Source organism: Myripristis murdjan, chromosome 5, assembly GCF_902150065.1.
Source record: "Myripristis murdjan chromosome 5, fMyrMur1.1, whole genome shotgun sequence".
NCBI classification, from domain to species: domain Eukaryota; kingdom Metazoa; phylum Chordata; class Actinopteri; order Holocentriformes; family Holocentridae; genus Myripristis; species Myripristis murdjan.
This window is the reverse complement of record NC_043984.1, coordinates 32,932,586-32,958,356: the sequence shown is the minus strand read 5'-3', so window position 1 is coordinate 32,958,356 and position 25,771 is coordinate 32,932,586. Positions and strand designations below refer to the sequence as shown.

The 25,771-nt window shown below is 41.8% G+C and overlaps 1 protein-coding gene and 1 long non-coding RNA gene across 2 annotated transcripts in view; one reads left to right on the top strand and one right to left on the bottom strand.

The window, feature by feature from the left end:
* nfasca (neurofascin homolog (chicken) a) overlaps positions 1-12,068 on the top strand; it is a 100,139-nt gene extending 88,071 nt beyond the window's left edge. Inside the window, exons 32-33 of the mRNA XM_030051833.1 lie at positions 649-718; positions 11,278-12,068. Of these exons, the coding sequence (XP_029907693.1) occupies positions 649-718; positions 11,278-11,506 (299 nt within the window). The 3' untranslated portion in view covers positions 11,507-12,068. The remainder of the gene's footprint in view (positions 1-648; positions 719-11,277) is intronic.
* Positions 12,069-14,242: 2,174 nt separating this feature from the next.
* On the bottom strand, positions 14,243-20,038 carry LOC115359794 (uncharacterized). Its single transcript, XR_003928281.1, has 3 exons — positions 19,874-20,038; positions 16,925-17,046; positions 14,243-15,284 (listed from the first exon to the last, which is right to left on the bottom strand). It is a non-coding gene; the product is annotated as an uncharacterized LOC115359794 (long non-coding RNA).
* Positions 20,039-25,771: the final 5,733 nt, after the last annotated feature.

Below are 25,771 nucleotides of genomic sequence, written 5' to 3'. Positions count from 1 at the left end.
ATTCACAGATCAGATTTTTTTTTCTTGTGTATTAATTTAATGTTTCAGTCAAAACATGTGCTCCACCCACATGCCTCAATTTTTCTAGTTTTTTTCCACAAATCAAACCATCATGTTCATATTTCAGGCAGAAGTTAAAGCATCTTTGCGGCTGCTGATGTGTGTTGATTTTCTTGTCTGGAACAACAGCATACAGAGTTTTGTTAATGTTTTCCAGTTTCTATAATATCTAGGTGCTGGTTGCCTCACTGGTTTCCCAAAACGTCTAGGTACGTGATGAACTTTGATGCCGTCAAAGTAAGGACTAATACCCCGAGGTGGGAGGCAGATGAGAACTAAAACAGAGCTGACACTAATAAGAGGAGTTCACACCCGGATCAGGACTAAAACCCCTTTAAAAAAACTATAAAAAACTACAGAAAACCCCTCACACAAGACCAGTGGACGTTAACAGGATAACTAATTTTAATCCCGACGTGCCCGGTGAGAACCAGCACGTGGTTTGATGCTCAGATCGCTTCCAGTAAACTCACAACGTCCAGATGTTCTCATATATTAAATATAACCAAGAAAGCAGTGGAGGTCTTTGCATAATGTTGTTTTTTTCCACACTAAGCTTTTTTTTTTTTTACCCTCCTCTCTCCTCAGTGCGAGATAAAAAAGATCTTCCTTTGGACCCAGTGGATCAGAAAGACCAGGACGGATCCTTTGACTACCAGTAAGTGAAAGTCAATGTGCTGCTGCAGTGAACCTCACAATATCTCCCATTACATGTTCAACCGGATTTGTGTGCAGTGTTTTGTGTAGTTTCATCATGGAGTTGATATATAACGATGATACAGACTCAGGATATCAGAGAGTGGATTTTAAGACGTTATCGCTTAGAAAGAGGAAGGATTTGGACACAGCTCAGGTCTGATGTTCAGGTTTGTCGCTCGTGACTTTTCAGCTGCAAACAAAAATTCAGATGAGACATTTTCAGTCAGACATTTTTACCTGGATTGTGACACACGAGACAAATGTCAGCATGTTAATTTAGAGAATTTTCCTCTCAAGTTGAGATTGGCAGGTTTTCAAATTGATTAAAGAGCCGGGAACCGGGAACCTCATCACCTTAATGACCCAATCAGACTTAACGTGTTCGTTAACTACGGACATAATCATGTTTTTTTTTATGTGGATCTGCAGCTGTGCAAATGGAGATGGTGTCTTATTTTATTCTCAGACCTCAGACCAGCTCACACAACACTAATTTGTCATATTTTATATTACTATTATTACTGTAGCTGAGGTGCATCATCTTACAGTTTCTGAGATCAGTGAAAAATGTGGAAACTGACACACAAAAACCCCCTCCCACATCTTAAATATAATAATAACAGTATTTATTGTATTTTATTTCACATGCTTATTTGATAGGATAGAGCACATTAATGAACATCAGTATTAAGTACAACATGTAAGCATGCCAGAGTCGGCAAGAATGCTGATTTACATCTGTAGTCCTCTAGTAGTCCCTAATAATAATAATAATGAACTTTATTTGTCTTTTCACAATAAAAGTTACAAAGAGCTAAACGGCATAAGAAAATGAAATAAGTCTTAAAATGCAAAGTAACTAAAAGGGGGAACAAAATAGATAAAATTGAAGCAGTCAAAGATAAAGTGAGATGAAACAGGAAATCGTAAAAAAAAAAAGGCATGTTTTATAAAGGCTTCTCCATAACAGTTTTTTTTTTTTTTTTTTAAAAGAGAGATAAAAGGTAAAAGTGAGCGGTCAGCAGTGTTCTGCCTGAGGATCTGAGGCTCATAAATAACTTTATTTAAAATGTCTGATGTGTCGTATATTATCAGTATCATCAGAAAAACTAATTGGAAATATTAGTTTTAGCTACTTTGGGCTGCACAGGTAGACACAGCATTGCAGCATGTGTTTACAGAGGAGATTAATTAAACATAATTGACAAAAACTGAGTGATTTTGGAATGAATGCAGCTTACTGAAAAAAAAAAAAAACAAGTCATTTAGTCTCATCGTCAGTGTTCAAATCTTGTTTTTCTTCCAACGAGGTAAAAAATATCTTCCAGTTGGATGAGATAATCCCACTTGTCTCTAATAAATCTGCAGAATCAAGGCAGAATGAGGCAGATCAGCCACTTGGGTCAAGAAAATGACACAAACAAGTGGGATTATCTCATCCCACTGGCAGATTTGTATTTTTTTTTTTTCACCTTGTTTGTGGAAAACGGCTGCGGTGTTTGTTTGTGTGTCTGTGTTGGTGAGTTCTGTGTCTTCTGCTCCTTCCAGGTCCCACTGATCTCTGTGGCCTCATTCTTCCTCACGGAGAATGACACTCTGTTCGTCTGTCTGTCCACTTTCACTAAACCGAAACGTTCACTTTAACCCAACACTTACGCTTTTTAACTCGACAGCGACGCTGCACTCACAGTGTAACCAGTGCAGAGCGCGTGCCTTTAGAGCCTAACTTGTGATCCTAACAACGACAACATACAGTCACAACACATGAATGAAAGCCAGGGCCAGACGTCATGATGACTTCAGTCGTGATAATAAACGACAAGAATCGGATTGAGCAGCGCACATTGAACGACTGAATCCAGGGCCACGTTTTTGCGCACACATAACGTCAAATAAATCCAAAGACACAGGTGGATGCAGTTTCTTTACTCTCGTGAGAATGAGTTTCCAACACCAAAACAAATATGGACGCCACACTGCTTCATTTTTAGGGGGTATGTCTCGCCACTGTGGTTGCTTGTGCATGGATTTGCACCAAAAAAGAGGAAAAAAAAGCAATCCTGTCATGATTTGAGTCTTTGACGTGCACACACCAAAAAAAAAAAATAATAATAATAATGGAAAGATCAGGTCTGATAAAATCAAACATGTTGGACTGAATGGTGAGCTAGCTGCGATTTTTTTTTTTTGTCTTTCACTCACACACACACACACACACACATCATGATTTCAGCTACAACTGGACTCAAATCGCTGCCAAATCAGCCTTGAGCGTCATGTCGTCTGGCCCTACTTTTATTCTTATGTACACTATAGATATATAACAGCCAGGATATCGTTATTTTATTGACTGAACCATACATTACACAATCACAGCAGGAACAAAGCCACACACACACACACACACACACACACACACAGGGCGTCAGTACATTCCCTCTCTGATGTTAAACGCTACTGGCAAAAATGCGAAACAGTGTTTTTAATTTTTTTGCTGGACATTGTAAACGCCCACGAGGGTGTCACAGTTCAGGATTGGGCTCCATAAGCAGCGCGGGGGTGGGGGTGAGGGTGGGAGAGGGGTTGGGGGGTGGGGTGGGGGTTTGAGAATCGGTGCCGTCAGTGTTTGTTGTGGCTGTCCTGTTTGTGCCTGATGCCGTGAGACCCCCCCTCACCCCCCGCCTCCTCGCTGTGAGATGCTGCTCTGTGTGTTAATCTGTAACCTGTTCCTCAGCATTAACTCTCTCTTACAGTCAAGGTCAAAGCTCAGCTCCTCCCACTAACTCCGCCTCCGCCTAATCCCTCACATCCACTCACCTGTGTGTGTGTGTGTGTGTGTGTGTGTGGTATTTCTTATACTTCCCAGGATTAAATGACCTCCTGCAGACAGAGAGGGTGATGAGGGAAATATTCTGTAGTGTGGACAGTGTCGCCGCTCCTCCCTAGGATGGGATTAGGGCAGGGGCGCCGTATATGGGGGAAAAGTTAGGACAATTCCAAGGGCCCTTGCCTGACAGGGGCCCCAAAAAATAAGTAAAAACTAATATAAAATTATTAAACCATCATCGAGTAAATATATTTTTTTTTTTTTCATGGGGCCCGAAATTCCAAATGGAGGCGCCCCTGGATTAGGATCTCAATTTAGGTTTAACATTAGGAATTACGAGTTAGGATTAGAATTTACATTTAAAATTATGACAAGGGTTTAGGTTTAATATTAGGATTAGGATTGGGGTTTGTTAAACAGACAGGGTGCGGGGACTTCTAGCGTTTGGGTTTGGGTTCACAAGTAGAATTTAGGATTGGGTCCAGGGTTAAGAGTAGGATTAGGATTAGGGTTAGGGTAACAGTAGTGCAGTCTTTGGGTTAGGGTTAGGGTTAAGGGTTAAGGGTTTGAATATAGTCAGCGAAGGTCCTAACAAGTATAGAAACACAAATTTAATGTGTGCAAACCAACATCTTGGTGTATGTGTGTGTGTGTGTGTGTGTTTGCATGCATAATCCAAGAGGAGGACATCCTCCCTGCTCCCCTCTCTCTCTCTCTCTCTCTCTCTCTCTCTCTCTCCCTCTCTCTCCCTTTGTCTCTGTCTCTCTCCTCCACGCTGAAATGGGTCGTCTCTCCCCGACAGGAACGAAATGAGAACGAAAACGAAAACGAGAACAGGTACTTTGGTTTCGGCACGGCATCGCATCTCTCGGCCTGCGCATGTCGGGTTGGGAGGGGGAGGGGGAAGGAGGAGGGGGTGTAGACGCTTCCCCTGGGCCTTGGTGTCGGGGTGTGGACGGGGTCTGAGGCTGGAGGGAGGAGGAAAGAGTAGAAACCTGATGTGGGGGGGTTCAGATCCCAGCGAACACGAGCTGCGTGTGGAGAGAAGCTCGGCTCGACTCCACAGCTGAGCCGCTGAGGTTTGACAGATCTGAGTTAGAAACGAGCCGAGGGAGAAGGAAAACCGGTGTGGAGCTCTGGACAGGATGATACTGGGCCTCATTCACCAACCGTTCCTAAGAAGAAAAAAAATAACTCTTAAAACACACTCATGCAGATTTCACATTCACCAGTGTTTTCTTATTTGGGATTTGGGATTCGTTCTCAGATAATCTAAACACACTCAGGAGCTCTTACACACATGCAGAGTGCAGAGACTCAGCAAATAACTGGTAAATAGATGCAAACTTATTGGTGATTGTGCTTTCTTCAATTTCACACTTATATAATATTATAGGATTTACATTTCAGTTACACTTATATCATGTATAGTGATTTTAATAATTATTTCCATTATTTTACAAAGCATTGTGGTCTTTAAAAAAAAAAACACTACACTAACAAATCATTTTTTGCTTCAGATTTGAGATCTTTTTTTTTTTTTTTTATCTCATAAGTTGTGTGCCCTTCTGCAGATACAGTTCACTGACTAAGTGTTAGCATCCCATGCATCTTTGTTTCTGTTGAATATGAATATAAATTGAATATGACAGCTCTCCCTCTTTACACTTTGGTTGGGGCATTATTGACTTCCCTGAAGGTGATGCATTTTGTTTTTTGTGTGTGATTTCTATGTGTGCACACGGTCCTGCAGCACTCACTTTCAATTTATGAGGACAATCATATCCATCATTATAAGAACACAGGTGCAGGAACTGATGTCGACTTTTCTCAGGACCTTACTCAGGAGCAAATGTAAGAAAAAAACTCAGGAAGACATTGGTGAATGAGGCCCTTTGTTCCTCGAGGGTGTCAAACTGATAAACCGGAGAGAAGCGTCGCCGTGTCCGTCGTCAGAAGAGAGGGATCTAGTGGGCGATCTAGATTGGGTTGTGTTCGCGTGCGTTCACACCCACCGTGTTCAAGGGGGGGCCTCCGAGCTCTTTTTTGCTTCAGCTCAGTGTTTATCCAACATCACCTGGACAGGAAAATGTCCCGGTCCTCCAGCAAGAGTAGAACAGGCCAAAGCACAAGGCCTTAAGTGTGGGCTGATGCTCATATGCAGGAGAGCAGGAAAGTTTGTCCATCACGCAGGTTCCAGAGGAGACTGTCCCCACCATAGGCGGAAATCCCAGGGGGTCGGGGGGGGGACAAGACCCCTCCATCCATAAAGGAGGAGCAAATACTGAGCTTTTTATTCTTTCAAAAAGTCTGTCAGGATATTAATGTCAGAAACAGTTCATATTTTACTGATATTTTGAGTTTGTCTCTAGATAGATATCTATTTTTTGCATTTTAAGTTGCATTATTTTGTGGCATAGTTTCACTTCATTTTCTTATTTAATCTAAAAGGGACAGTGTACAGCTCAAACATATACTGTATGTTACTATTGTTTACACCACAATAAATCTGTTTTTTGAAGAATAGTTTGATGTAGTTGGATTATTCAAGGTATTTCCTCTAGTTTTAGAGCTTATTTTGAGTTTCTAGTGCTTGTAAAGCTACTTTGGTGGACTGTAGTGGAAATAGAACAGTGAGCAAAGAAATTTGGTTAGAGGATTATTGCTTTTAATAGCATTATTTAAAACATATGAACAGGCTGAGGGCTCAACGCTGTACGGCAAATTTCAAAGGAGCGTAAGAGAGAAAGAGGGAGGTACAGTCGTGCCAGACAGCAATTTTTTCATGACCCCCCCAACAATTACTCTCAGAAATTTTGCTGTTTATTGTCCCCCCCCCCCAATAATGAAATGGGATTTTCACCCCTGGTCCCCACTCATATCTCCATTTCCATGTTTTGAAACTCACTTTTATATTATTTCAAGAGATTTGCAGACTCCTGGGTTGTGTATTTCAATGCAGTTTTTGACCTTTCCGGAGGTTAATCGGTTTGTTTTTCCTCCACCGACTGACATTAAAAAAGCATCCGCCACCAGGTGCGCCAGGCGAGAGACGGCAAGGGAAAACAATTTGGGTCGCAGTGAGGTCGGGGTCGGGGTCGGGGGATGGGGGGGGGGGGGGGTGGCGGGGTCACGTTTGGTACAATTTGACACCCTCATGGAACGGATGCAGGCAGGGAACAACCGCAGAACATTTAAAGGACCAAGAACAGGACAAAGACTTTGAACGTCCCAACAGTGAGGCGATTGCCCCGCCTCTTTCTCTGTTCCTGTGAAACTCGGACACTGAAGAGGTTTCACTGTAAAAAAAAAAAAAAAAAGATAACATGGCTTCTCACTCCTGGGTTTTTTTGGGTTTTTTTTTCTACATATTTTTGTTTACATTCCATCACCTTCCAGAGGACATAGGGCCCAATTACAGTGAACATACAAGGAATTCAGCATCTTTAACTCTGCAAACTCAAGGGAAAGTTATTTTTTTGCATGTAAAAAAAAAAAAAAATAACATGGGATTTTGTTTTCTTGTTCTTTAGTTATTTCTGTCTGGTGTTACTGTTAAATCCCCTGCCAAGTGCATGCCACGCTGCTACGCTCCGTCCTCCTATGAGTAATAAAGTAGAGTTTAAGCTCGAAAAAGCTCAGATTGTGGGTTTCTTTGGTTTGCTCATGTCATGTTTACTGTGATTTTCTTTTGTTTATGACTTATTAGCTATTGAATTTCATGTATTTGGTTTTAATCCTAGCTGCCTTCTGTGAATGTAAATGTTCCTCTTCATTGTTCATTGTTCAGTCGCCATTTCAGTATCAGTTTATTCTCTGTGCATGCTGGTTATCCATCTGTGTTTCTTGTCTTGTCTTTTTTCCCCACCTACCTCCCACCTTATGTGTGTTTCCTTTGTCTTTTTTCCTGTTTTCTGTTTCCCATTGGTCCGAAGGTCTCTTAAAAGGTATGAAGGCAGAGGAGTCCTCTGCACAGCCACATGAAACCTGCGTAATAACCCCGCTCTAAAAAAAAACACTTTCTGTTGCTCATTTGCAGCACATTTTCATCATTTAACAACTATTCACAGCCATGGTGACTTATTAAAAAAAAAAAAAAAAAAAACACACAAAGCTCTGTCAAATTAACTCCTTCATCAATAACCAACTCATCTAATGAGCCAGATAGAAATCGGTTCATCAGGATGAAGGTGAAGTGAATCAAACAAAGTGTGAGTTCGGCGAGGTGATTCCCAGACTCTGTGGTCGTGTTAATCTGTTTTCTGAGGCGACTCGAACGCTCAGGACGGGCAAATGTGTGTTTTGTTTTGCGAGGAAGATCGCCTGAAACTCACTCCCTATCTTTGAGGTTACTTTTCTCCACCTTCACTCTTCCACTCAAAAAAATCAGCTAATTACACTGCAAAAAGTCAAAATCTTACCAAGATTATTTGTCTTATTTCAAGTAAAAACGTCATTTCTAGTCAAAATATCTCATTACACTTAAAATAAGACATGATCAGCACAGAAATAACTCGTCTTTAGACAATTTTCACTTGTTTCAAGTGAAAATTTATACTTATACTATACTTATACTAAATTTTTCCTTGTGACACAAGTGAACAAGTGAAAATTTGCTTGTTTCATTGGCAAAATTTGTTTCTTGTTTCAAGCTAATTTTCACTTGTTTCAAGTAAATTTTCACTTGAAACAAGTGAAAATTGTCTAAGGACAAGTTATTTCTGAGCTGATCATGTCTTATTTTAAGTGTAATAAGATATTTTGACTAGAAATGAGACATTTTTACTTGAAATAAGACAAATAATCTTGGTAAGATTTTGACTTTTTGCAGTGTAGATAATTGCAGCGTTCCCGGCTCTGCCCTCTCTCTGGGTCTGAAGACGTTTTGAAGGCGTAGAAATAAAGAGTCGCTCTCTTAAAACCATTAAGGTTGCTAAAGTCGGGCCTGCAATATGGTCAACATACAAAAATTGGGCAAATGCGAGACAAGGGTTCGCTCTTTCAAACGGACGGTGCCTCTCGTCTAGGTTTATTTAATTAGCTGTCAAAGATCTAATCTGAGAGGATTTCTGTGGCACCGGTGCATGGAGAGATGTCCGTCTGATTTACTTCTGACACACTAGGATATCAGTCAATCCTCAATCCACAGACCGAGGCTCGCCTCTGCCAGCGTTAGAACAACAGTTTCTCCGCCTGTTTGCACCGACCCCTCTCTGCTAGACGGTGGATTTTATCGATTAAAATGTGAGAGCCTTTCCCATGCCGTCACACACCTTCATGTTCATCTCTTACACGTTTTTCATCCTGGTGTAGCATCTCTCCATCCCTTCACCGTCTCTACTTTTCTGTCTCTATCAGTCCTTTCATCCAGTTCCTGTGTCTTTCCCCGTCTCAGTCCAGTGTGAAAGATTTATCCAGATTTACAAAGAATAACAACCGGATCTTGGCGTCTCTCAGGGTTTCAGTAGTACGATTGAATTTTGCAGAGTTTGTGTCTGCCGCGGTGTCCATGTGTACTCTTCGTTAAAATGTCTGGTTTCTAAAAGTTGCAAGTGTTTCAGCATGGAGCATGATGACTCATTTTTTAGGTATTTCTGAGACCACAGGGTGGATTCTGTCCCCTCACGGGTGAATCGGTCTGGGATGTTTGCGATGCATTGAAACGTAATCCGCAGAGAAAATACCCCTCGTTTCGAAAACCCAACGATTCACAATAACCATGGAAGAGCTCGACTTTTGCATCCTCTTTGCTCTTGAAATGCCTTTCCCGCTGTGTTGCTGCTGGCTTGTTCTGGGACTGGAAAGCTAATGCTGGTCGATAGCTCCTGTTCCCTGTGCATGAAGGTCTCTTCCCCTGTAAGCGGAGGCAGCGGGCGTGCAGCCGTGCAGCCATGCTCTGATTTGAGATCGGGCGGACGCGGCAGCCTGCGCCTCGCCGCGAAAATCTCCCTGCCACATCAACTGTGTGCGAGTTTCCCTGCTCAGATCTCATGTCAGAATATGGCTGCAAGAGAGCATGTGTATGCCAATGTGTTGTTTTAATTTTAAAGAGCAGTATCTCCCATAAAAAAATAGGTGCACAACACATTCTACAAAGTCTACAAAGTCACTTGTTTTTAGATCAGGAAGCATCTTTGCACTGAGGTGTAAATGACAGTGTGAGACGGTGCCGCAGCGTGAGCTAAAAATGGAGAAGACGTGGAACCTCGGCCACTCCTGTAAGAGGCATCGAGAGAAAACCTGAGAGCCAGCGCTTTCCTCTTTATCATTTCCTAACCCGCGCTCGCTTTAAAGTCATAGTTTGTACTCTTACCCATACAGTCGTATTGTCTGCTCTGTGTGAGTGTAATACATCCACCAGGTTTGGTCCAGAAACTCCTTCCCTATCGTGAGAATCAGAGCAGAACTATTTTCTGCCGTAGCGCTGCCACCGTATCACCCTGCAGGTTGATAAGGGACTGCGGCGCTGCATCTGCTTCTCTTCACTGCAAAAACGCAAAATCTTACCAAGATTATTTGTCTTATTTCAAGTCAAAAATGTCTTATTTCTAGTCAGAATATCTCATTACACTTAAAATAAGACATGATCACCTCAGAAGTAAATTGTTTTAGTGAAAATTCACTTGAAACAAGTGAAAATTTGCTTGTTTCATTGGCAAAATTTGCCAGTGGAATAAGTGAAAATTCACTTGAAATAAGTGAAAATTAGTTAGAAACAAGAAACAAATTTTGCCAATGAAACAAGCAAATTTTCACTTGAAACAAGAGACAATTGTCTAAAAACAAGTTACTTCTGAGGTGATCATGTCTTATTTTAAGTGTAATGAGATATTTTGACTAGGAATAAGACATTTTTGACTTGAAATAAGACAAATAATCTTGGTAAGATTTTGAGTTTTTGCAGTGTTCCTCCTGCTCTCACGACAGAGAAGGAGCTAAAAGACCAATCTTGGTGGATGTGTTACAGCAAATGCCACTATGTGGGTAAGAATACGAACTATAACCTTAACCCTTAACTTCACTGCAAAAAATGTCCATCTTATCAAGTCCTTCAGTCTCATCTTCAGTGTTCAAATCCTGTTTTTCTCCAATTGAGGTAAAAATCTGCCAGTAGGATGAGATAATCCCTCTTGTTTCCAGTGCGGTTTCACTTGTTTAAAGATATTTTTTCAGGGAAAAAGTATAAATATGTTGAAACAAGGCAGAATAAGTTAGATCAGCCCACTAGGATCAAGAAAGTGACTCTCAATTCAAGAAAAATCTGTAAACAAGTTGATTTGTGTTGGAAACAAGTGGGAGTATCTCATTCCACCAGCAGATTTTTTACCTTGTTTGAGGAAAAACAGGATTTTAAAGGTGCACGACACAAAACTGAGGGTTGATTGAAATGAAGATGTTTAGACTGAAAGGAAAGGAAAGAGAAAGCAGCATCAGGGAATTGGCCCGACAATGTGAACCATGTAAACTAAACCATCAGACTGTGTGGTTGTTATTCTGTTATTTGAGTCTAAACCGTCCTCACTTCAGCTGACCCTCAGCAAAGTTGCATCGAATTATGAAATTAAACGACTTGTGAAGGTGGACACGTCTTGCAGTATTGCCTCTTTAACCCCCGCCGACGGGCTCGATGCCGCCACACCGCCACTCCGACATCTAACGGCGCTTTTTTTTTTGGTTTTGCCCTTTCGCAGCAGCGACGAGGACAACAAGCCTCTGCAGGGCAGCCAGACGTCGCTGGACGGCAACGTGAAGGAGAGCGACGACAGCCTGGTGGACTACGGCGAGGGCGGCGACGGCCAGTTCAACGAGGACGGCTCCTTCATCGGCCAGTACACCGTCAAGAAGGACAAGGACGAGACGGAGGGCAACGAGAGCTCGGAGGCCACCTCGCCCGTCAACGCCATCTACTCGCTGGCGTAGCGCCGCAGAACCGCGCGGGGGACTAAGCGGCGCCCTCTGAGGGACGGCGGGGCGATAACGTCGACCACGAGACCACTCCTACACCATGCACAAAAACACACACACACATACACACACACACACACACACACATATATATGAATATATATGAATATATGAAACACATTATACACACAAGACCCACACCAGAGCCTGTGTGCAGACTGTTGAGGCTCCTCCGACGATGAAACGGAGGAACATGCGAGTGGATGAAGAACCAATGAGCCTAGCCTTTATTATTATTATTATTATTATTATTCTATTCTTTTTTTTTTTTTTTTTTTTCTGTTCCCGGCTCTGAGAAAATTGTCCCGTCCGGACGGAGGTGAAGTTTGGGAACTCACGGTGAACAGTGCTGGTTTTCCTCTGCGCACCGCCTGCCTGCCCGCCCGCCCGATCGATACCCACACAGACTCTGAGTGTGCCTTCAGGGCGGCTTTCGCAGCACGGAGGCAACAACGAGCATTTTTTTTGTGTCTGTAGAGGTTTGATTTTGTTTTTGTTTTCGTTTGATTTTCTTTTCTTGGGGGAGGGAGGGAGGGATGTGAGGGAGGTGGGGGGGGTCTCTCTGGTCCGAACAGTTTCATCAACTCTGGTTCCACTCCTCACTCCGCTGTGTAGCATCCCAGCAAAGTAGACACACATATCAGCTTCCAACCATCAAACTCAACAGGACGCCGGCAGATATGTTTATCATATTGATATTTACGCAATGAGAGATGTTTTTTTTTTTGTTTGTTTGTTTTTTTTTTTGTTTTGTTTTTCGTCCACAGCTGGTAGGCGAGTCATTGAACCTCAATGAATGCTGTATACCGTCCTGGCACAAGTGTTGGTGCCCTGCAAATCTATGCACTACCACCCCCTCCATGCCCTTTTGGGTTTAATCTGGTTAGTAAAGAGTGGGAAAAAAAAAAAAGAAAAAAAAAAAAGTTTCTTCGTCAGTGTTGCTGCTCGCAGGTTAATTAAGAGCATTTGCTAAGATTACGTGCTGTCATTCACTTTGCCTTTTTACGCTGCAGTAGATGTGTTTTTTCTCTCACCTCTAATCCAATGTTGTAGTGCAGATAATGTAAGATGGCCGCCACGAGCGAAAAAGCCATTTCTGCCACAGGCTTCGTTTCCAGGCAGCGAGCTCTGCCGCCGCGTTACTAAAGACTTTTTTTTTTTTTTTTTTTTTTGATGATAAATATTTCTTTGAAGCATGGTAATGTCTTAGCGCAAGAGAAAAAGGGGAAGGGAGCGGAGAGGGAGGTTAGTTTGCTTGAGAAAACCCAACAGAGGAGCCTGTGTTTCCGTCCGTCTGTGTGGAAGCTGTCTCGCCGCGCAGGCCCACGCTGCATTCATGTCACACGGGCGGAGCTGAGCTGAAGGTTTTTTCAATCCGAACACACATGAACATCCTGACGAGTTCATGATTTCGCACAGCAAGTTTTAACGATGATATAAAATGAATTATTCCCAACGCTGCACTGGATGGACCCCCTGAGTTGTATTTACCAAGATAAGGAGTTTAGATTAACCTTCTTTCCCATGGGCCCTGAATGCAGCGTGAGCGGCCGTGCACCTTTTCTCCTCCCCGCCGCTTTCCATGAAACTGACCCAGACGGGAAAAAGGAGGCCAGGAAAAACCCTTTGGAAGATTACTACTTTTTGCAGCATGAAAATATAATATAAGTTGCATTCACAACCACTTTTAAAAAAAAAAAATTTAACTAATCAGCCAACAGGGGAAAAAAAAATTCTATGTTTTTACGAAACAAAAAAAAAAAAACAAATAAAAAAAAAAAAAGCGTTTTAGGAGTACTGTGACGTAGGCTCTGTATTCCAAACCTCCATCTTTGTCATTTAGTCGTTTTGTTGGCAGACTGATGGACTGGCAGTGAATGATTTGCTTTCCTTGTATTTCTTCATTTTAATTTTTTTTTTTTTTTTTTTTGTAAATCTGCACTCTGATTGCTCATTGGTTTCACCACTTAATTTTGGCACTCACCATTACACGTCACTCAATGGCACTATTAAAATCTCCGATGCTAAATCAAATAGATCTTAATTGTAGACAATTAGCAAACGGAGATCGATCTCTCTTTCAGATATTTATTTTATATTTCTATTTATTACATTATGTGGATAGTATTAATATAGTAGTCCTTATTAATTGTTATATACACATTTTTTTGACCTACGTATTTTGTTGTTCCACACCAGAAATAGCCAAATGAAGATCCCTCTGGAGTCTGCAGATGACCGGAGGCTCTTGGTACGTCACATTTCTGCGGCGGCAAACACAGAAATCAGCCGCCGCAGTACATTTAAAAAAAAAAAAAAAAAAAGAAAAAAAAAACAAGACCATTTTTATCTGTCTTCTTGTGCTGCTCTTCTCGTGCTCATGTTGTATTACTGTCACTCCACGTCGGTATTCAGATTTATGTAACTTGTCCATCACACGGAAATTTTTAACATTGATGCTTATTGTTTCCTTTTGTTTTCGGCGCACATTTCCTGTACATGTGGGTCTTGGAAAAACGAACAAACGAACAAAAAAAAAAAAAATCTTATTTGTAAATATTAAAAAGTTCATTTCCCGAAAGAAAATGCTTTATCAGAATAGGGAACAAAGAGTCACAAATGTGTAAATCCACCGAGCTGACAACCCCGAGTGTGCCACGCAAACTTTTTCTTTTTTGTTTTTTCGGGGGGTTTTTTTGGGCAATGTAGCTTTCAATAACATTTGCACTCTGAGGGAAAAAAAAAAAAAAAAGTACCGAGAATCATGCGCCACTTCCCCTTTTTTTGCTTTGACCTGGTCTGTGATGTGTTGTTCAGGCTAAGGCGAGTCTGTCAGTCTCTCGTTTGGTCACGGTTTGGATTATATGTCGTGAAAGAGGAATACATTAGATGATCTATGGTGTAAATAAGACGTTAAGTGCTCCTGAAATATACCGTTGTAGCATCCTGCGCACACGTTCAACGCGTCAGCAAGGCCGGAAAATGACAAATATTTAAAACGTGCATTCGCCGAGGTATCGGAAAACAAATTCTCCCCCTTTTCGCCGTCGACGTCATCTCTCTCTCTCTCTTCCCGTCATGCCCTTCACCCGCCACGCCCGCCGTCCCATCTCCTGCTTGACAGGCGGCCATTCTGAAAGGCTTCCCTGTCCGAAACCAGAAGAGACGGCTCATTCTGTAAAACCAAATGTTCTGTAAACCCCTCCTTTCCAAAAAAAATAAATAAGTAAATAAATAAAAACAGAGGGGGTTGCCCCGCCGCAGAACCTCAAAGCAATATCCTCTGAGTTTTAATCAGCTGGGTTTTTCTGTCCGATGTCGTCGTTTTGGCATCGGCGCAGGGGTTTCGCAGCTTGAGCGCCGAGCACAAACATCTGACGAACGCAGGAGAAACAGCGGAAAGAAAGAAAAATTAAGTTGGAGTTTCTCCTCGGACTCTCCTTGGACGTTTTTCCTCCAGGTGGGCTCCGGACCCCCGAGCCCCTCGACTCACTGTTTCCCCACATGGCCTTTCTTTGTCCCCACGTGGATCCCAAAGCGGGGAAAGTCGTGGACTGGCTGTACAGCGATGAAATGAGAATTATGCATATTTGCTGATACACAGTGCTTTCATATGTCTTTCTTTATTTTCTTTTTTCTTTCTTTGTGCGCTGATTCGAGCGTCTCCTCTCTGTTTCCGCCGCCGTCGTCGTCGTCTCGACTCCACCGATCCCCGGCGACAGAATCATCTTCCCTGGGGGGAAAACAAAAATGTCATGTTTTGTGTGTTTCCTTCATTTAAAATGCTGCAAAAGTCTAGGATTTTACTGGTGCACATACAAGTTTTGCAATTGGAAATTCTGTTTTTTTTTTTTTTTTTTTTTGGTTTGTTTGTTTTTTTTAAATGATCGGTCACATGCTGTTTGGCTTTTTTATGAATTCTCATTTTGTCAGCATCTTCTTTTTACTGTGTGTATCAGACGAGCTCGTCAAAGTCTTGCTTCTACACGCAAAGTAACAGCTTTTGTAAGGTACATCTAATCAACAGAAAAATGGCATATTAATATATTCACCATGTATGCGTGTATGATGAGATGTTGCAACTTCTGCTAGAGACGCCTTCTTTATAGTAAAGCTATCTCTTTTTCTCTACCTCCCGACTCGCCTCTCCTTGTCTCTGTTCGTCTCCGGGGGGGGGGGGGGACACCACATTTCATCAAAGAGTAGGAGACGTTTTGAAAATTCCCGACCAATTTTGTGCTTTAATGTAAATTTATTATTTGAAATTATGTTACAGGATATTTTTTAATTTTAGAAAAAGAAGAAAAAAAAAATCAGGATTTTTTGGTTGCTAAATTTCATGTTTCTTTTACTCTTGTTCTCTTTTTTCCTCTTGAAACTTTTTTCTATTTTCTTGTTAATTTTCAGGTTATTTTCAGGTCACTCATTGCCTTTTTCTGGTGTTTTTGAAAGAAACCAAGCCAATTTGCTCTGGTCTCAAAGGGTTAAAAGCCTTTTACAAGCATTTAAATACAATGAATCTGACGTGCGTCCAGGTTTCAAAAGGTCAAAACTTGTTCTGTCATGCGGGCCTTTCTCTCCTAAAACGTCCAGCTTCATCTTATCGTGCTCATCGGCATGTTACAACATTACTTCAAAACTCCTCTGAACATTTAGGGTCTTCCGGTAAATTCTGCAAACAAGCAGCAAAACATTTCAATGAAATTTCAGTGTTTTGAAGTGTGAGCTGGAATTCCCTTGTCTTTGTCTGCTTTGTCAAATGTGCAGATTAAATTACAGTTTGCTCTCAGTCCATGTTCAGTAAAAAAATAGTAATGATTAAAAAATCAGGTGCACTGAAATTATTTGCTGCAGAGTCTAAATGGTTCTCACTTCTGTCGACCGTCTGCAGTTTTTCATGGTGCAGCTTTTATGGTGAAATTTCGAGATGACAAAAAGTGGGAACAGCCAAGCAGAAGCAGGTTCCTCTTCTCATCTTTGCTGCTTGAGCTTTTATTGTGAAAGGTCCCACAGTCTGTCACTGATCATTTGCTCTGTGTGATGGATCTGATTTAAAATATAATGAAGGACAAAACTCTTCACCGGAGAGAAGCAGCTGCTGAATTTACAGGAACTAACTGGCAAATTAGTTTCCTGCTAAGTGTTGTAAAAACTGCTGAGTTACAGTGTGTTACCCTACAGCTTTTACAGGGATTTGTTGTATATAAATTACAGCAACTTCTTGTTTGTTAAACTCAGTATCATTTTTACTCACATGGGCAAAAATGAGGGATCCTGAATGTCCATAAGTCTTGAATATGATTCAGAAAACAGTCATCTTATTTTGCATGCTATACTGAAGACTTACATACATAACCATTCAAAGTCCCTTACCTAGGGAGAAGACACGTGAAGGCTGATATTGTTGAACTTTTTCTCACACACCCGTCCACTTCTCTGGCTGATCGCTGTTGCTGTCTTGGTGCCGGTGATGAGGACTGCTTCTGCTCAAACACCTGAAATCACAAAATCACATGAAAAGAAACAGCTGGCTATAGGAGAGCAGAATCCATCATTATTTGCTCTACTGATATGAAAATCATGAAAAGAAATGGAAAAATCAGACTGTAAATCATTTTCATTATCATTTCAGTAAATACAGTTCACTTATGGAGCGCATTTAATCACACCTCAAGCTGGCCAAAGTGCTGGACAAAGGACATTAAATACAAAGTTAACAGTGAATAATGAATAAATCAACAACAATAAACAATAAAGGACACATGCAGAGTTTTTTTGAGTCGTGCGGTCCGGGAAGTAAGGCAAGCTGAGACAGGAAAAGGCTCTGCAGTTCAGTGGAAATGAAGGATCAAATAATGAGTGCAAGAGAGAATAAATCGATAAAACAGAATAAACAGTGTAAACAGCAGAAACACCGTAGCAGCAGGGTGGAGAGTATTGCACAAATAGGAGGTAATTAATTCTCCTCATCCCAGGGGGTCTCCCGGTACTGGACCACACACCCTGGGCCTGAAGAAACTATACCTCCATTGAAACAATGGAACTATATTTTGTTTGTTTAAAAATGCCAGTATTGAACACACACCATCGTCCCAGTGAGACACACCACCCTGAACACACACCATCGCCCTGAACACACACCATCGTCCCAGTGAGACACACCACCCTGAACACACACCATCGTCCCAGTGAGACACAGTGGTGGCAGCATTACGCTCTCAGCACCTGCTTTTCATCAGCAGGTGCTGGGAAGCTGATCAGGGCTGAGGGTAAGACCGATGGAGCCAAATGCATTTCTTGAAGAAAATCTTTTTCGGTCTGTAAGAGACTTGAGACGCGGACAGACAATGAGCCTTTGAATACAGCCGGAGCTGCACTGGAATGGCAAACAATGGTCTGTCTTAGAAATGTCTTGGCAAACCATGTTAAAGTCTTAGAAAAGCCCAGACCTCAATCCAACTGAGAATCTGTGGCGAGACGTGAGAATGACTGTTCACAGACGATCTCCACCCCTCCTGACTGAGCCTGAGCTGTTCTGCCGGGAAGAACGGGGCAAAAGTGCAGACTCTGGATGTGCAAAGACGCTTTTATATCCTAATTATTGTTTGTGTCACCTTCACCTTCAAAGCACTTTGCATGTTGTGGTAATCAAATAGCAGAGAGCTCCATAAAACCCATTTGAATTCCAGGCTGTAATACTGCAAAACGTGAAGAAGTCCAAGGGGGTGAATACATATGCAATGCACTTTAAAGTAAATAGGTGTACGTAAGTCAGCAGGTTAAAGAAAGTAGAGGAAAGTAGATTTATTTGCATAAGAAGGTCAAATGACAAAGTATGAGTAAGTAATTAGAATAAGTAAATAAGTAGTACAAGTCTCACAAACACAGTTAGTTCATCCATCACATTTTGATGTACAACATGCAACATACACATTTGATGCTGCAACAAGTTGTGTGTGTGTGTGTGTGTGTGTGTGTAACTCTGGTTTGCTTGTCAGATGTGGCTTAATCCTCCTGGCCGACAGCCAAATGAAGATTTAGTGCAGTATGATTGACAGATGAGATGCAGACTTGATTGGCGGGACATGTGACAGGAGTTCATTTCAGGCCGGCTCTACCTGTGTCGGTGCTCTATAGTCCAGTAATTTTAAGCCAAAATTGTGGTCAACCTAGGACAAATTGCAAGAGAAGCAAACTCAACTGATTTTGTATCCTCAGTTTGTCTTGAGTGAGGGGAAAAAAGTCCCAAGAAATCCCATTGGTGGAAAGTTTTGAAAATCACCTCTATATGACCACATAATACCAAAAAACACTGTTTTTAACACACAGGGGAAAGGGGTTCCAAAGTTTACTTTCAGATCACTATAAAAATTCACAAGTTGATTGCACACACAAAGACAAGAAAAAAAGTCAATTACAAGTTCTTTGAATTATTCTGTTTACACATGCATATCACACATTATCTGATTTGATATGCGCTAATAAGGAATATAAGGAATAAATGCCAGAACAGATATTTAAACAGTGGATTCAAAGGTTACTATATAACAGTGAATTAAATGGTTACTATATATATACTCAAATACTCATACTACCATACTATTTAGTAGGGGAAAAAAAGAATTAGTATGTACCAATACATAGTATGCCAGATGCAGTATGCCAAGAGTACCAGGATGTTCTACTACATCCGGTCAGATTTCGCAGTATGCATGTCAGCATGCTTCTCTAACCATTCTGACCCACAATCCTTTGCGCAGACTGAGCTGTGTGTACAAGCCACGCCCACATACGGATGACAACAAAACACACACATCACACTCACCTCGCTCAGGTACAGCAGAAGCGACGAAGATCAGAAATATGACAGAGGACAGCGCAGTATGAAACAGCACCGGCGTTTTGACAACAACATTCAAATGTGGCGCTACGGACGTCGGCGGAAGTGAGCGAGAGGGTCGGAGGTCAGGGAGGACGTATGTAGTGTGTCCCAGTAGTATGCATACGCATGCATACTGCATACTACACTACATACTTTGTAAGGGCAGCTGCAGTACATACTAAAAGTAAAAAGTAGAAGTATGCGATTTGGAACGCAGGGCAGGACTGGCTGGGGGAAACACCGAGGAGGGATCAGGACGTTCAGGGATAACAAGTCAAACTCCGGGCAGGTGTGGGAAGCTGAGCTGGACAAACGAAACTGACACAGGAAACCAACACACCAAAGACACAAGGAAACACAGGGAGAGACTGAGAGACGAGTCCAAACATAAAGTCCACAGCAAAACTCAGAGCCATGGCAAAGAGTTTTCAAAGTTTTACCTCTCAATGCCATTTATGAGCCACCAATGCTGCCCGGTGCATTCCACAAATGTAAAAGACCGATTCATAAAATAAACCCCCAATCATAAAATTGTCCCCTGACTAAAGCACGGGTGTCAAACTGCTGCTGTGGAGAGCCAAGCGTCTGCAGGTTTTCATTCCCAACAAAACCTGCACCAGGTGATTTCACTCATCACCTCACTTTCAAGCAGAGAGGAGGAACTGATCAGTGAAATCACCTGGGGGAGTTTTTGGTGGGAACAAACACCTGCAGACGCTTGGCTCTCCTTGCTACGTGGCTGCCTACCCCTGCCAGTAAAGCTGGCATCGATAAATACAGGAAATAAATGAAATTAACTGCATATTCTTTAACACCTCCCAAGAACTGTCAGGGGTTGGAACCAGATCGTGGAATGACATGACATAAAACTCTGCTCTGGCTGTTGCATGAGCCCAGCTGCAAAAAAGTGCAGTTTCAGATAACAGAGCTTCATTAAACTCTTTAATGCGTAACGTCGGCCTAAATGCCCTCGAAATCCAAATGTGCATCCATCCCTTTCAACTCACTAGATGTGTGTCCGTTGCATTGTGAAACGTTATGGCTGTATGAGCAGGGAATGGCATGCAAACTGCTCCAGTTACTGCACTGCAGTGTTGCTGTCGATCCACTGCAGTATAAATCTTGCACCGTCCTACGCACAATTAAATTTTTGGAGAGATGCATGTGAGCGATAGCAGCTGCCTCTGAGGGCAAGTTGAAACTCATGGACATCTGCAGCACAGTGAGCGAGGACTTTGAGCAGGAGCGCACAAAAAGTGAAACGGGGTGTTATCTCACCTTGTAGCATCTCATCTTATCTCATCTCATCACCTCACCTCACCTCTGCCAACAAATATGAGTGTTGACATTTGCTTATCTCCTCCAGTAAATATGTTTTTTTTTAACTTGACCACACGCAAGACAGGTGGATCTTTCAAGGTCAATAATGAGGAAGACTCATATGTTTACATTTTCATAGCAATACAGAAAACACACACACACACACACACACAACCACATAGTTTAAACAGGTTTTAAATTTGTGCCACTGACTGCTCACCTGTGTTGTCTGTTAACTTTCATAAGTGATAACAGTGATTAAAGCCTGATGTGCTCCCTTTGTACGTCCTGACAAAAACAAATAAATCAATCAATAAAAAGACTTTCATTCATAATCCAAGGGGGTGAATACTTATGCAATGCACTTAAATCGGTATACATAAGTGAGAAGGTTAAAGAAAGTATAAGAAGGTAAATTTATGTGTATAAGAAAGTCAAGTGACAAAGTATGAGTAAGTAATTAGTATAACTTAATAAGTACAAGTTTTTTTTTTATGCAAATCTTTATTTGACATCAAGAGAAATACAGGCAACCAGGATATAAGGATTTCACAAATATCTAAAGAAAATAACAGTTACAATTAGTGTAAATAAAATAAAATAAGGCAAATAGGATTTAAGGTGCTTTTTTCATATTATTTTGGGGTTACAGAAAATAACTCCTTAAAACGTGTGCGTTCACATTTCTTATTTGTCATTAGCTCTAAAGTATCAATATAGACATTTGATGCTGTAACAGGTTGTTTGTGTGTGTGTGTAGCTCCTGGCAGTCAAGTGAAGATTAAGTGCAATATGAGTGACAGATCAGATGCTAAGGTATGCAGACTTGATTGGCGGGACATGTGACAGGGGTTCATTTCAGGATATCAGTGATTTTACAACATTTGACCCATTTACTACAATTAACAGAAACAAGAGTTTTAATTTGTATTATTTAGTTTTACTTCATTATTTTATTATGTGGTTGTACTTGCACTGCTGCACTTCTACCGCTGTGGAAATGTAGTTTCATTTCGCTGTGTTTGTCTGTGTATGTGGAAATGTCTGTAGACTGCACAGTTAATAAAATAACAACAAAAATCTGTCTTTATTCCAGTGGAAGAAGACGTACCTGAGTGCAAATGAAGACTCAGTGTTTCCATGCACTTATTTTTTGTGGTTGTGTTCTGGCATTCTGATCTTTATCCGGTGTTTTTCCAACAACAGTGAGTTTGTTTAGTTTCATCTATCTGTGCCTGTGTTGAGATGCTGCTCAGCAGATTAAAATAAATAAATAAAAAAATGAAAAAAAAAAAACATGCCTACATGAGAGCCACTAAGTATCACATTCTCCTACCAGTTGGCTTTATGCACAGCTCCGCTACTTCCTGAACTTAAGCCAGCTCCTTTATTCCCTGTCTTACATTATTGGACAAAATGATTAATTGAGGTGTGTCTGACCATTGTTGTAAGGTCAGGTGAAAAAGACTAAAAAAGACTTTCATTCATAATCTATAGTTAAAGAGAGGGACCAGATATGCAAGTTAAACAAGAAAAAAGGAAGGAGAAATAGTCCAGCGGCTACGCGCAATATTTTGATGGAATCGTGCACTTTACGATACAAGTATGAAATCTGGCACACTGTTAGAGCATGCCCTAAGGATCATTTTTGGCTATAGGGCCATCGCAGATTTGTCCCGTGGTAACCGTGGCAAACATTTTTCAAAATGGCTGCCGCCTGCTGTGATTTTACCTGCAACTCAGGTTCTAGACCACCTAGGATCTTGATCCTGGTGGCTAATCCTACATTTTCACGGATGGTACTATTTACAACATGCTAGCAACTACCTAACTACATATTTCCGGCATTCAGTTAATTAAATAGTAGTAAAAACCATCAAAATATGTATTTTGGTAGAGTATACTGTTTTCTAAGATGTTGACATATGCCATGAAATGTGTGGGTTTATGGCAATGGCCAAAGTGGAACTCTACAGCAGTACAGAGACAGGACACCATTTAGCCTAAAGGCATTTTTAATAAAGCCAAAGAGGAAAGAAAGTGTGACAACACAAAGTTACGTATGATGACACAGTCCACCACAGTGGCAAAGGGCAGTGCACTGAAGTGCTGCCTCGGCACATTTGCATCTTCCACAACACCCCTTTTTGCAACCACAGTGGAGGAGGTCGTGGCATGCCAGGCTTGCTTCTGGTAGTGCGGTCCAGTCAATTTCCCATCCACCTGCCACCTGTCATCAATCGCTCTACCTTTTTGGGTGAACAGCTGCTTCTGTGATTCCTGGCTACTAGTGCGGTCATACAGCAATACCACAAATCACTCAAGAGGCTCCATCCAGTTACCTACGGCGTCTGGTGTGGTAGCCAAGGGAAATTTTGTGGGGTGTTGTCTGGTTAACCAGAAACGCTGCAGGCTGAAACATCGTTGACGCATTGAGCAATCCAGTGCCATTCCTGGGAATTGGCCGGAGTTTCTACATATTGATGAGAACAAAGCTGAGCTGTTCTCCTTCCTAGTGTGCCAGAGTGTAGGAGGGTAGATTGAAGTTATTAGAGGTTAATGTTGCTATGAGGAAAATGGAAAGCCAGACAACGCCACCTGGGGAGTTTCACCCCAGGAAATACAAAAAGGACACAGGTTCGTTCCCAATTAGGAGGCAGAGGCAAGTATTGACAATTGAAATAAATTTTTATTAAAGATAAGCAAAAATAATCAAAACCAAAAAGCAGGGGCTGGAGCTGCGGAAAAAGGAAAAAAAAAAATAGTAAAAACAGCACAACTATGGACAACTTATAAATTACTTTATTACATTTAACGCTAAAAAGGCCTGAATGTAAATTCTAAAAAAGGACAATTACAAAAGCTAAAACACAGCCCAACTTAAGTGAACTAAAGAGTAGAAAAAAGAGAGGAGGCCACTTGTGAGAGGCAGACTACACAGAGGGGTGCCTAGGGGTGCTACCGCTATTCACCAGTGAACACAGCAAACACAGCAAACCTCACACAAGACAATGGTGCAGTCTATGGTGTCCCAGTGCAACTACTCACACGCAAAAAGTGCAGGGACCTCACCACAAGTGCCTAGCCCCTCAGCAATATGGCACTCCACTCCTGAAATAAAGAAAGCTCACAGAACACAGCTCAAGACAGATAACCAAGTATCCCAGCTGTTAACTAAATGGGCAAATAAACAACACCTGGGCATAACAAAGGGCAAACTAGTAAACAAATTAGACAATGGAAAACTATAAATGAAAGGAAAAAAAGGAAATAAGTTAAAAAGGCAAGTAGGCAAAGCAGCAGTAGTCAATGGGGCAGGAGGACCTAGAAGAGGGGGAAAACACAATTAATTTGGCTCTTTATCATTCCCTGAGGAACCCTACTCACCACCTTTAGGCCTAGGTATATGGGATGGCAGGAGAGCAGGAGGGAAATCCTTGACCCTGAACAGCCAACACACACACACATTACACTAGGCTGGAGGTGACAATACAGGTAAGGAACCACCAAAAACAACGGTTGGGCACATACCTAGTGCAACAACGTGCAGCCACAGCAGGGACAGGGCAAGAGGCAGGCAGAGAAAGAGCAGAGGCTCACAGGTGCCTTTTATTTCCTGACTCTGATTGAAGGGGCTGAGACTAGGGAGGAGTCAGCCTCAGGGTGCACTATCCTCCTGCACCACTGGGCTAGGGTCACCACACTAGCAACTTGTGTTACATCCTTTCATTTCATCCTTTCACTGCCAGTGCCAATTCCCAGGAATGGCACTGGCAACGCTGCAGGCTGAAGCATCATTGACGCACTGAGCAATCCAGTGCCATTCCTGGGAATTGGCACTGGCAGTGATGTGACTTGTGCCTTCTGTGCCTTGGCTACCACACCAGACGCCGTAGGTAACTGGATGGAGCCTCTTGAGTGATTTGTGGTATTGCTGTATGACCGCACTAGTAGCCAGGAATCACGGAAGCAGCTGTTCACCCAAAAAGGTAGAACAATTGATGGAGCCCCCCCCCCCAGTCCACCACTGAAGTTCTTCCATGTATCCCATGTCGTCTTCTTGCCCCTGCCTACAAATAATGACACAGTGTCAAAACCAGTACAGGCAAGCAGTATGATGAGTGTTGATTACCTGTTTCTCAGGGGCAAAGGGTGTAACACAAGTTGCTAGGAAGGAGAACAGCTCAGCTTTGTTCTCATCAATATGTAGAAACTCCGGCCAATTCCCAGGAATGGCACTGGATGGCTCAATGCATCAACGATGTTTGAGCTGTTTCAGCCTGCAGTGTTTCTGGTGAACCAGACAACACCCCACAATATTTCCCTTGCTACTGTGGTGGACTGTGTCATCATACGCAACTTTGTGTTGTCACACTTTCTTTCCTCTTTGGCTTTATTAAAAATGCCTTTAGGCTAAATGGTGTCCTGTCTCTGTACTGCTGTATAGTTCCACTTTGGCCATTGCCATAAACCCACACATTTCATGGCATATGTCAACATCTTAGAAAACAGTATACTCTACCAAAATACATATTTTGATGGTTTTTACTACTATTTAATTAACTGAATGCCGGAAATATGTAGTTAGGTAGTTTCTAGCATGTTGTAAATAGTACCACTGTATTCCTCATCCGTGAAAATGTAGGATTAGCCACCAGGATCAAGATCCTAGTTGGTCTAGAACCTGAGTTACAGGTAAAATCACGGCAGGTGGCAGCCATTTTGAAAAATGTTTGCCACAGTTACCACGGGACAAATCTGCGATGGCCCTATAGCCAAAAATGATCCTTAGGGCATGCTCTAACAGTGTGCCAGATTTCATGCTTGTATTGTAAAGTGCACGATTTTTCGCATAGCTGTCGGACTAAAAAGGACAAAAGAATGGGAAAAATACATCACCCATAACAACACATAATGTAAACAAAAAAAAGGAGAAAAATACATTTATACTCATAATGATACCAAAACCATAAATACCTTTACATACAATAATTAACTTAAAAAAAGGAACTAACTGC